The sequence below is a fragment of the Pseudochaenichthys georgianus genome, unplaced genomic scaffold (genome assembly GCF_902827115.2).
Source record: "Pseudochaenichthys georgianus unplaced genomic scaffold, fPseGeo1.2 scaffold_308_arrow_ctg1, whole genome shotgun sequence".
Classification (NCBI taxonomy): Eukaryota; Metazoa; Chordata; class Actinopteri; order Perciformes; family Channichthyidae; genus Pseudochaenichthys; species Pseudochaenichthys georgianus.
The window spans coordinates 17,501-30,398 of NW_027262958.1; the positions used below are offsets into that span (position 1 = coordinate 17,501).

General features: G+C 45.8%; 1 protein-coding gene across 1 annotated transcript in view; it reads left to right on the plus strand.

The window, feature by feature from the left end:
• Window positions 1–10,054, plus strand: part of LOC117442119 (receptor-type tyrosine-protein phosphatase beta-like) — a gene marked incomplete at its 5' end in the record, with an annotated part of 24,027 nt that extends 13,973 nt beyond the window's left edge. Inside the window, 7 exons of the mRNA XM_034078121.2 lie at window positions 2,033–2,109; window positions 2,450–2,584; window positions 4,008–4,130; window positions 5,976–6,139; window positions 6,360–6,495; window positions 6,926–7,046; window positions 7,475–10,054. Of these exons, the coding sequence (XP_033934012.1) occupies window positions 2,033–2,109; window positions 2,450–2,584; window positions 4,008–4,130; window positions 5,976–6,139; window positions 6,360–6,495; window positions 6,926–7,046; window positions 7,475–7,518 (800 nt within the window). The remainder of the gene's footprint in view (window positions 1–2,032; window positions 2,110–2,449; window positions 2,585–4,007; window positions 4,131–5,975; window positions 6,140–6,359; window positions 6,496–6,925; window positions 7,047–7,474) is intronic.
• Between the last annotated feature and the right edge of the window lie 2,844 nt (window positions 10,055–12,898).

The following is a 12,898-nucleotide window of genomic DNA, read 5'->3' on the forward strand; positions in this document are numbered from 1 at the left end:
AAATTCCTTTGAACTTATTATGGGTTATAAAGTGAAGTGAAATGTGTGTGTCTAATATATCCTTTATTTAACCAGGTAAAAAACTCATTGAGATTAAAATCTCTTTTCCAAGAGCGACCTGGCCACGAGGGGCAGCATGTACAAAGTTACAACATATAAAACACAGACATGAAAGGCAGACAAATACAGCTGTAAAACACAAAAAATGGCACATTAGCCAGTCGATATGCGAAGTAAAACAAACTATTAAAATCATTGAAAAACTGGCAACATTTAAAACGATTTCAGGATATACGAGCACTCACATCGACCAATGGTGTCGTGTTCTCTGTCCTTTATGATGGACCTGATTTCCCCCATAGTGACTACATCTGAGAGTTTCAGCTCCTTCTGTACATTGTTCCAAGCTGTGGGGGCAGCATATCTAAAAGCTGTTTTTCCCAGTTGTGTTCTCACTGCAGGAACCAGCATCTGAATCACATCTTGGGAGCGCAGGCCATATGGACTTTCTCTTTGACACATATATGTGCAAATGTAGGAGGGAACCAACCCAAGCAGAGATTTATAAATAAAACCCAACCAATGGGAAAGTCTGCCAGCAGACAAAGATGGCCAATTAGCAGCAGCATATAAAGTGCAATGGTGTACTCGATATCCACATCCAGTGATAAATCGTAAGGCACAATGGTACACAGTATCCAAGCTCTTTAGGCACTGGTCAGAGGCATTCATGTATAGCAGGTCACCATCATCGAATACAGGTAACAACGCTGCAGATATCAGATGTTTCCTCGTCTGAAAAGAGAAACAGGATTTATTCCTGTAAAATAAACCTAATTTTATTTTTAGCTTTGAAACAACATTTTCCGTGTGTAACTTGAAAGACAAGTTCTGTTCAATAAGAAATCCCAGATATGTGTAAGTAGTGACCCTCTCAATGTCAGTCCCTTGAGCAGTACACATATTGGGTAGAACAGATGGTAACTTTTTGCCATTCGAAAATATCATCACTTTGGATTTTTCAGCATTTAATACCAACTTTAGTTGATATAAATGGGTTTGTATGACATCAAAGGCAGACTGGAGGAAATCTATACTTTGCTCTATAGAAGCGGAGGAACAATAAATAACAGTGTCATCTGCATAAAAATGGTAAGAAGCATTTGCTAAATTATTACATAGATTATTTACATATATGGTAAACAGAATGGGTCCTAATATGGAACCCTGTGGCACACCTTTTGCTATCGGGAGGAAGGAAGAAACGGACCCAGAAAATTGGACGCATTGGGTTCTCGCTGATAAATAATTTAAAAACCAACCTACAGTATGCCTAGATACGCCGATACTGTGAAGTCTTTCCGTCAGGATGATATGATCAACTGTGACGCCTTTGACAAATCAATAAATAGAGCTGCACAATACTGTTTACAGTCCAATGCCTCAATTATGTTGTTCACCACTTTAATAGCAGCAGTTGTTGTGCTGTGTTGTTTTCAGAGTTCAGTATCACACACACACACACACACACACACACACACACACACACACACACACACACACACACACACACACACACACACACACACACACACACACACACAGCTAATATTCTCACTTAGAACAATAAAGGCCTCTGAGCTGAAGAGGAGACGGTGAGCGTCACTAAACACTTATAATATACTAAATAATATATCTGACACTATGGTGTCTTTCAATGACAATATTAAAATATAGTAATATTTTAGTAAACATAAATGTAAAAAAATAAAGAGACTTTTAGTTTTACGGTAAAAAAACATTTTGGGAATTTTACCCCAAAATGTTTCCATGTGGGAGTTATTGTATTTTAATTGTTCATTTTTAAAGACTTTTTGAATAAAGAATAAAGACATTTTATTAACCTCTTATTTTTAAAAATTGTAATTATTGTTTTCAGTGAATTTTAATAATATTTATTTAATAATAAAACTCGGAAAATAATTTATACAATATTTGATATATTTATAATTAAAGTTGTGTGTTTGTGTAGACGACTCTACGAGGGTGAAGCTGTCCTTCCTGGAGGACGACCCCTGCTCCGACTACATCAACGCCAGCTACATCCCTGTGAGCACACACACACACACACACACACACACACACACACACACACACACACACACACACACACACACACACACACACACACACACACACACACACACACACACACACACACACACACACACACACACACACACACACACACACACACACACACACTGAGATGAGGATTATAATAGAAATAATAAGCAATGGCAAAACAAGCATTGTGGCTCCTACAGTCAGATATCACACACACACTGACGTCTCCTGTGTGTGTGTGTGTGTGTGTGTGTGTGTGTGTGTGTGTGTGTGTGTGTGTGTGTGTGTGTGTGTGTGTGTGTGTGTGTGTGTGTGTGTGTAGGGTAACAACTTCCGCAGGGAGTACGTGGCGACGCAGGGTCCGCTGCCCGGCACCAAAGACGATTTCTGGCGGATGGTGTGGGAGCACGGCGTTCACAACATCGTCATGGTTACGCAGTGTGTGGAGAAGGGACGGGTGAGGACATTATATCTATTTTTATTTCATAGTTAAAAGTTAAATATATCACCAACATAAAGCTTATCTACGGGGCACAATATGAACGTTGTATATAGTTACGGTTAGTGGTGCACGATATTAGGAATTAGGACGTCATCCCGATAAACCCGATAAAAGTATTAATAGCCCCGATAATAAACAATATATGTTTTGGGTAAAAAAGAGAAAGAGATCCTGCGGTGTGGGTGGATTGGGATGAGGGGCGCTTGTTTTTCACTCGGCTCCTCCGTGTTGCCAGCACTGTGGTGTTAGTGGTTTAGGAAGAGGGGAGTTCTTCACAAAGCCAGCGCTCCCTAACTCGTGCCTGGCTGTGACGTAAACGGCGTGCGGCCGTGAAGCCAGGACAGCAAACAAACATGTCGTCGGTAGTATGGGACTATCTCAAAGTTTCAGAGTTAGATAGTTCGCTTGCTATTTGTATTAACAGATGCAGAAGTTCCACGAGGAGGGAAAAAGGCAACGAGCTATAATACTTCCAACCTGATCAGTCGCCTGAAACATCGCCATGGCTACGATGGTGTGTTAACAGCGTACGAAGACGCCTGCGCTGCTAAACTAGCGGCGAATCCAAAGCCAGCTGCAAAGGCACCGGGGCTTTCACCTATCCACGAGGCTTTTGAAAAGGGAGAAGTTTGCCAGAGACGACCCCAGGGCTAGTTCTGTTCATAGCAGTAATGCTCATGTCCTTTGCTCACGACTAGGTGTGCAAAAACTACAGGTACATTTCATATATATATATGTTATATTATTATCGGTATCGTATCGGTCTTGAGAAGCAGGAAGTTATCGGTATCGTATCGGTCTTGAGAAGCAGGAAGTTATCGGTATCGTATCGGTCTTGAGAAGCAGGAAGTTATCGGTTATCGTATCGGTCTTGAGAAGCAGGAAGTTATCGGTATCGTATCGGTCTTGAGAAGCAGGAAGTTATCGGTATCGTATCGGTCTTGAGAAGCAGGAAGTTATCGGTATCGGTATCGGTCTTGAGAAGCAGGAAGTTATCGGTATCGGTCTTGAGAAGCAGGAAGTTGTCGGTATCGGTCTTGAGAAGCAGGAAGTTGTCGGTATCGGTCTTGAGAAGCAGGAAGTTGTCGGTATCGGTCTTGAGAAGCAGGAAGTTGTCGGTATCGGTCTTGAGAAGCAGGAAGTTGTCGGTATCGGTCTTGAGAAGCAGGAAGTTGTCGGTATCGGTCTTGAGAAGCAGGAAGTTGTCGGTATCGGTCTTGAGAAGCAGGAAGTTGTCGGTATCGGTCTTGAGAAGCAGGAAGTTGTCGGTATCGGTATCGTGCACCCCTAGTTACGGTATAGCTAAAGCGCAGATGGACTCGTGAGGGGACGCGTGCGTCTGCAGCGTGAATATACTCGTGTTCTGCTTGTGCTGCAGGTGAAGTGCGATCAGTACTGGCCCCCCGACAGAGACCCGCTGTACTACGGAGAGCTGGTGGTCCAGATGCTGTCGGAGTCCGTGCTGCCGGAGTGGACCATCAGGGAGTTCAGGATAACATCGGTGAGTAGACCTCTACGTGTTTCACGTCTTCCTCGGCCATGACCTTCACCCAGTGTGTGACCTTCAGGTTTGAGTCGCTCAGCTCGGCTTCATGCCGCCTTCCAATGAGGAAGATGTTTAATAAACAAAATCAACACTCATTAACTTAGAAGGGCAACAACCCTCTGTCGTGCCACAGGTGACTTAGAAGGGCAACAACCCTCTGTCGTGCCACAGGTGACTTAGAAGGGCAACAACCCTCTGTCGTGCCACAGGTGACTTAGAAGGGCAACAACCCTCTGTCGGGCCACAGGTGACTTAGAAGGGCAACAACCCTCTGTCGGGCCACAGGTGACTTAGAAGGGCAACAACCCTCTGTCGTGCCACAGGTGACTTAGAAGGGCAACAACCCTCTGTCGGGCCACAGGTGACTTAGAAGGGCAACAACCCTCTGTCGTGCCACAGGTGACTTAGAAGGGCAACAACCCTCTGTCGGGCCACAGGTGACTTAGAAGGGCAACAACCCTCTGTCGTGCCACAGGTGACTTAGAAGGGCAACAACCCTCTGTCGGGCCACAGGTGACTTAGAAGGGCAACAACCCTCTGTCGGGCCACAGGTGACTTAGAAGGGCAACAACCCTCTGTCGTGCCACAGGTGACTTAGAAGGGCAACAACCCTCTGTCGTGCCACAGGTGACTTAGAAGGGCAACAACCCTCTGTCGGGCCACAGGTGACTTAGAAGGGCAACAACCCTCTGTCGTGCCACAGGTGACTTAGAAGGGCAACAACCCTCTGTCGGGCCACAGGTGACTTAGAGAAGGGCAACAACCCTCTGTCGTGCCACAGGTGACTTAGAAGGGCAACAACCCTCTGTCGGGCCACAGGTGACTTAGAAGGGCAACAACCCTCTGTCGGGCCACAGGTGACTTAGAAGGGCAACAACCCTCTGTCGGGCCACAGGTGACTTAGAAGGGCAACAACCCTCTGTCGTGCCACAGGTGACTTAGAAGGGCAGCAACCCTCTGTCGTGCCACAGGTGACTTAGAAGGGCAACAACCCTCTGTCGGGCCACAGGTGACTTAGAAGGGCAACAACCCTCTGTCGGGCCACAGGTGACTTAGAAGGGCAACGACCCTCTGTCGTGCCACAGGTGACTTAGAAGGGCAACGACCCTCTGTCGTGCCACAGGTGACTTAGAAGGGCAACAACCCTCTGTCGTGCCACAGGTGACTTAGAAGGGCAACAACCCTCTGTCGTGCCACAGGTGACTTAGAAGGGCAACAACCCTCTGTCGTGCCACAGGTGACTTAGAAGGGCAACGACCCTCTGTCGTGCCACAGGTGACTTAGAAGGGCAACGACCCTCTGTCGGGCCACAGGTGACTTAGAAGGGCAACAACCCTCTGTCGTGCCACAGGTGACTTAGAAGGGCAACAACCCTCTGTCGTGCCACAGGTGACTTAGAAGGGCAACAACCCTCTGTCGGGCCACAGGTGACTTAGAAGGGCAACGACCCTCTGTCGTGCCACAGGTGACTTAGAAGGGCAACGACCCTCTGTCGGGCCACAGGTGACTTAGAAGGGCAACAACCCTCTGTCGTGCCACAGGTGACTTAGAAGGGCAACAACCCTCTGTCGTGCCACAGGTGACTTAGAAGGGCAACAACCCTCTGTCGTGCCACAGGTGACTTAGAAGGGCAGCAACCCTCTGTCGGGCCACAGGTGACTTAGAAGGGCAACAACCAAAGGCACGATGCAGATAGAGGTGCCCACGTGATGACTGGAGGAGTAACTAGATTTCCCGGCGATGTGTGTTCGCGTGTTTTAAATAGTATAACTAAGACCTTTAACCCCCGATGTCCTCCAGGAGAGCAGCTGCGGTTACCCCCGGGTGCTCCGGCACTTCCACTACACGGTGTGGCCGGATCACGGCGTGCCCGAGAGCTCGCAGTCTCTGATCCAGTTCGTGAGGACGACGCGGGACTACGTGGACCGCAGCCCGAGCACCGGAGCCACCGTGGTGCACTGCAGGTAGCACGCCATCTGATCCTCAACACGCACAACACGCAGATATGAGAGTCTCTAAGGGGACCCAGTTCTGCTGCTTTTAATATACTGCTAGAATACATGTGTATGTTGGGTAATCACGTGTGTGTGTGTGTGTGTGTGTGTGTGTGTGTGTGTGTGTGTGTGTGTGTGTGTGTGTGTGTGTGTGTGTGTGTGTGTGTGTGTGTGTGTGTGTGTGTGGCAGTGCTGGCGTGGGTCGTACGGGGACGTTCATCGCTCTGGACCGGGTTCTGCAGCAGCTCGACTCTAAAGGAAACATCGATCTGTACGGCGGCGTGTTCGACCTGCGACTGCACCGCCAGCACATGGTGCAGACAGAGGTACACACACCGACACACACCGACACACACCGACACACAGAGAGCAGACTGCCTGCGTCCACGGGGGACTGGCTGCACGTTGAGAGGAACATGTTTTGATTTAAGCTGGGATTAGTCAATGAATGTGTGGGTTTCCATGGAGACATGTCTGGCTTCGACTGGCTGGAATTTGTTTACATACTTTATTACATTTTCCATTGTAGACGTATTCATTCTTACAAGACCCAGTTTCAACAGAGCATTAACTGTCATAGTTCTGTCTTTATTTCTGTGTGTGTGTGTGTGTGTGTGTGTGTGTGTGTGTGTGTGTGTGTGTGTGTGTGTGTGTGTGTGTGTGTGTGTGTGTGTGTGTGTGTGTGTGTGTGTGTGTGTGTGTGTGTGTGTGTGTGTGTGTGTGTGTGTGTGTGTGTGTGTGTGTGTGTGTGTGTAGTGTCAGTATGCCTTCCTGCACCAGTGTGTGCGGGACGTCCTGAGAGCGAGGAAGCACCGCAGCGAGCAGGAGAACCCGCTGTACCCCATCTACGAGAACTTCAACCCCGAGTACTGCCGCGGTGAGAACACACCTTCACATCCTGGACAGTGTTTCCTGTAGGGTTTAGTGCATGTCAACGGTCTGCAAAGGCTCAAATCCATGCATTCCATCAATGGGGAACACGCGCGCTGCAACCGAAGGGACATTTAAAGATAATCATAGTTTTACCTCGTAATAAGGCCAGTGTATTCATACGGCACCGTTCAACACAAGGTGCGTTACACACATGAGACACATTCAGACAAAGGCATTTAAAACAGTAAAAGAAAAAGTACATGAATGAAAAGTTACAGTGCAGTTTAAGATGTGAACAGTTCACACAGAAGTTCCACTTTGCTGAAGAACACAACGGCTCAGTTTCAATTAAAAGCAGCGATAAAAAGAAAAGTCTTCAGGCTGGATCTCAACGCCAGATCGTTTCATAACTCGCCTCTGCTTTCCCCTCAGACTTCGTCTACACCGGACGCTCCACGGACCGATCCACAGACTGATCCACAGACTGATCCACGGACCGATCCACAGACTGATCCACAGACTGATCCACGGACTGATCCACAGACTGATCCACGGACTGATCCACAGACTGATCCACAGACTGATCCACGGACTGATCCACAGACTGATCCACGGACTGATCCACAGACTGATCCACGGACTGATCCACGGACCGATCCACGGACTGATCCACAGACCGATCCACGGACCGATCCACGGACTGATCCACAGACTGATCCACGGACTGATCCACGGACCGATCCACAGACTGATCCACGGACTGATCCACGGACTGATCCACAGACTGATCCACGGACCGATCCACAGACTGATCCACGGACCGATCCACAGACTGATCCACGGACCGATCCACAGACTGATCCACGGACTGATCCACAGACTGATCCACGGACTGATCCACAGACTGATCCACGGACTGATCCACAGACTGATCCACGGACCGATCCACAGACTGATCCACGGACCGATCCACAGACTGATCCACGGACTGATCCACAGACTGATCCACGGACTGATCCACGGACTGATCCACAGACTGATCCACGGACCGATCCACAGACTGATCCACGGACTGATCCACGGACTGATCCACGGACTGATCCACAGACTGATCCACGGACCGATCCACAGACTGATCCACAGACTGATCCACGGACTGATCCACGGACTGATCCACAGACTGATCCACGGACTGATCCACGGACTGATCCACAGACTGATCCACGGACCGATCCACAGACTGATCCACGGACTGATCCACAGACTGATCCACGGACTGATCCACGGACCGATCCACGGAGAAGCATCCATTGGTCAATCTGTCGAGCAAAATGTCGTTAAAAGCTGTTTGTTTGGGACTCAAATATAGGGTTTGTTGCTTTTCTCTATTTTTCACTATTTTAGACAAAATCAACCTTAAAAGTCCAATATGTATAAAAGTAAGCAAGTAAAGACGAGCAGTTATCCCTTATTTCATTTGCATTAAAAGCAAGTGGAGTTTCCTGGCGCATCACGGCTGGGACCTGGAGTCGTGACTCGTAAACAAACCTCAGCTTTACGTTGTTTGCTGAAGAGCTCATTAATTGGCAGTTAATTAAAAAAGCGACAGTTATTAATGAACATGGCTATGAGTGTCTTTAGTGCTGATCTCAGGTCGTGGTTAAAGACACATGTGATTATGAATGAATATAACGGGAAGGAAAGAGCCGTGAATATCAATACATATAACTATGTTCATGTTCTCACACACTGCTGCATATAAGCTGTTTATTTAAAACGCTACACGTATTGCTGTATGTAAATATTGGTGTAATACTCGTTTTTTATATATGATTATTATGAACTGTATGTAATATTCTGTGTAAGATGAAAGATATAACCTGCTGTGTTCAGACTTTACAGCAACACTACATTTTGTATAAAGGTATAAAAGAAAAGTCTGGATACAAAATCTGCAGTAATTCACATTTCTTACTTAAAGGGGACCTATCGTGCTATCGTTAGCCAATAGCATCGGATAGATACAGATATATAAAAGACGTGTCGATGAAGTGTTTTGCTGATTTGGGGATAAAGCTTTAAAGAGGAGGGTCTGAGCTCACGCGGGACCCGGCAGCTACCGTCTAAACTAAATGCTGCCGTGATGAAACGCCATATCATGGATTATCAAGGATCTGAAACAGTCTGGAGCTCAAAGGCTTTCTCTCTCCCGGTTACACCACAAGGTGAGTTCCTTTCTACTTCCTGCTTCTTCACACACATGCTCTCCAGCACAGGTTAGCTCTGAGTGTTAGCATGCTAATGTAAACACCGACCATATTACGTCCAAAACAGTCGGGCGTTGTTTCTGATAGCAACGTTTCTGATTGGCCCGTGGGTCCACATTTCAGATGTTACGTCATATCGGACGCAAATCTGGATCAGCTCCGTTGTTCCCCGTTTTTAGAGATTTGGGTACGGAGGAAAAGAGAGAGGGTTTATTTTCTGACACACCGGGGACACATGGTGATGTAGAGAAGACATCAGAAAGGGCATTTTGCACGATAGGTCCCCTTTAAGTTACGTCAAAATATTTGAGAAATGTGTGACTAAAGTGTCAAAACAAACATAATTGGATGTAAAATATTACAAATATTATTTTTTGACTGCTGGAAGATTTTAAGTTTGTTTAAGATGTATTTTATGGATTGATTTCTGAGGATATATATTGTTTTATAACAGAGGAATACAGGGCTGGACAATTATTCAATATTATGATCTTATCTGTATGTACTCAAAGCCTTAAAAAAGGTCTTGATTACTTATTACTGATTTAAAACCAGTTTGATGAGTTTATGATTTCGCATATTTGTCATATTGTGATATCTACGTATATATATATTTTTATCAGAAGTTTTTTATATTGATATAACTATAAGCTCAGTCCTGAGGGTAAATCAGTTTTATAACTTGCTGTCAGAACACTGTAAACTGCATTATTAAGTGATAATAAAAAAATACTGCCTAACTATACATGTGGTCATTTGTCAATAATTATTATTATTATTTTGTCACTTTGTGAAGTGGTCTCGCAACTTAACCATTTATTATTCATGAGTCGGACACAGTATAGCATTTTAAACAAGGTTTTAGTGTCATCTGTTAAAGTTACATGCATTTGAAAAATTATGAAAATAGTGATATTATAGTATGTCGAAAAAAGTCATTTAGCGCTTTCACACCGGAGGACCTTTCTTTCACCCCAAAAAGGATCTGGGCCTAGTCCCTAGTTCAACCTTTTCACCCCCAGATCGTCCCTGCTAGAGAGGTAGTACTTTCCTGGGGAGGAAATGGTTCGTGGGCGTGTCGGCCACACTGACATCTTCTGATTGGCTGGGCGAATTGCAAACCACGCCCCGTAAAACTCCGAAAAGTTTTGTGAAGCCGCCATTTTATTTGCTCGCATTAGCATTATTAGCATTAGCATTAGCCCAGGCCAGCGCAGCAACGGAGAGAGACTAACTTATGGCAACACAAAAGGAAACATGGCAGCGGTGGAGATGAGGAGGTGTCGGCGCTTCTGGCGATTTACTCTGAAGACGCGACCCAGTAGTAGTCTACACTACAGGCATCACAACATCTTGATGCTGGGCGTGGCTGAAGCTTGGCGATTTCACGCGCCCAAGGCGACCAACAACCAATCACATGAATCTCCCGCCCCCGGCATACAAAGCAATAGCAATGTTAAAATGAAGTACACTGGATATAAACTCCCCAAACAGGCGAAACCCTACCAGTTTCCCCCACTGTCTCTGCCACCTCCCTCCATGCCTCGTTCCTCCGGTTTGTATCCCGTTAATAGTTCTGGTCGTAAAGAACCGGGTGATTTGCGACCGTAATTTCTCGTTTGGAATATGAGGAAATGAACGTCTGGCTCTCCCAGCTTGCACGCGGTTTGATTGGCTAGCGCTTGTACTGGCGGGATTTGCATAAACGGGATTTGATTGGCTGATGCCAGCTTCGAAAGCATCAGGAGCATCAAAAGTTGAACATTGCTCAACTTTTGATGCTCACGATGCAAAGCCATGCTCCGCTCCCCACAATGCAGTTCGGCGAAGATTCAAAATCTTCTACGTCACCCCATTCAAGTGAATGGGCGAAGTGTTGAAAGCATTTTTCGATGCCTGTAGTGTAGACGGGCCGTTACGAGAGAAGAAGAAGTGACGTCAGCGGCTTCGTTTGCCTCATCGTCCCTCGGGGACTTATTCCGGTGAGACGGCGATCTACTAGGACAGTTCCAGGGACTAAAGGGTTCGGGGGGAACAAGTACCGGCTGAGGCGATATAGTATGGTATGTCGGAAAATATAAAATAAGGTCATAGTATATTATTTCAACAAACGTATACAAAGTCATAATAAAGTTGTGTGAGACATTAAAATATCTGGAGCAGGCCGGGGCCGGAGAGGAACGATGACCCAGATCCTGCAGACCCCCGTCAGAGAGAGACCTCCCGGGACCAAACCTCCACATCAGAAACAGATTCAAAGCGAGACAAAGTTAGAAACCCCGTCCCTCCGGATTCACGTCTGAACTCAAAGAGAGACAACCAGCGCAGAAACACACGGGAACGACTTCAGACACGACCGGCCGAAACGTACATCCGTAGTTTTCAAAGTGCCGGTGAAAAACTCTCGGTCAAAGCGTCGCAGTTTTGCAAAACCAACAAAGAAGACAACATTAGATTACCTTCATTTACCCCTGTAGGTAAATGCAGGTGTCATGGCAACAACATGAGTAAAGCAAACAGAATGGGAGGGAAAGGACATTTAGAATAACAAATAAACGTCTAATTCTTCACCAGATATTTAATAATAATAATAATAATACATGATGGTTCTCTTTATGAACTCAAAGACGCTTCACAGTGTCAGGGAGGGAGGACGGACGAAGACAGGAAATTGATATTGTGAGTGTTTTTATCTCGTTCAACAATAAAATCCTCGCATCTCAATGTGGAAACTAAAACAATATGTAGTGCAGCTCTCACCTCCCGGAACACGACCCAAAGTAACCTCGAAATATAAATTATGAACAAAAGAATTAGCATCTCTTCCGCTCTACTAAAAGTATCCTGTAACGTTGACCTGAAGCTGAAGCTGCAGTTTCCTTCAGCTCGTTTTTACATAAAATCATTTCAGAGATACGATGAACTTTGAACGCCTCGCTCAGAGAGGCTGGATTTATTACTACCAGAGGAGAGGACTCTTTAAAGTAGAGACACTACATACTGATATACACCTGAACATCAGCAGGAGAGGACTCTTTAAAGTAGAGACACTACATACTGATATACACCTGAACATCAGCAGGAGAGGACTCTTTAAAGTAGAGACACTACATACTGATATACACCTGAACATCAGCAGGAGAGGACTCTTTAAAGTAGAGACACTACATACTGATATACACCTGAACACCAGCCGGAGAGGACTCTTTAAAGTAGAGACACTACATACTGATATACACCTGAACACCAGCAGGAGAGGACTCTTTAAAGTAGAGACACTACATACTGATATACACCTGATCATCAGCAGGAGAGGACTCTTTAAAGTAGAGACACTACATACTGATATACACCTGAACATCAGCAGGAGAGGACTCTTTAAAGTAGAGACACTACATACTGATATACACCTGAACATCAGCAGGAGAGGACTCTTTAAAGTAGAGACACTACATACTGATATACACCTGAACATCAGCAGGAGAGGACTCTTTAAAGTAGAGACACTACATACTGATATACACCTGAACATCAGCAGGAGAGGACTCTTTAAAGTAGAGACACTACATACTGATATACACCTGATCAT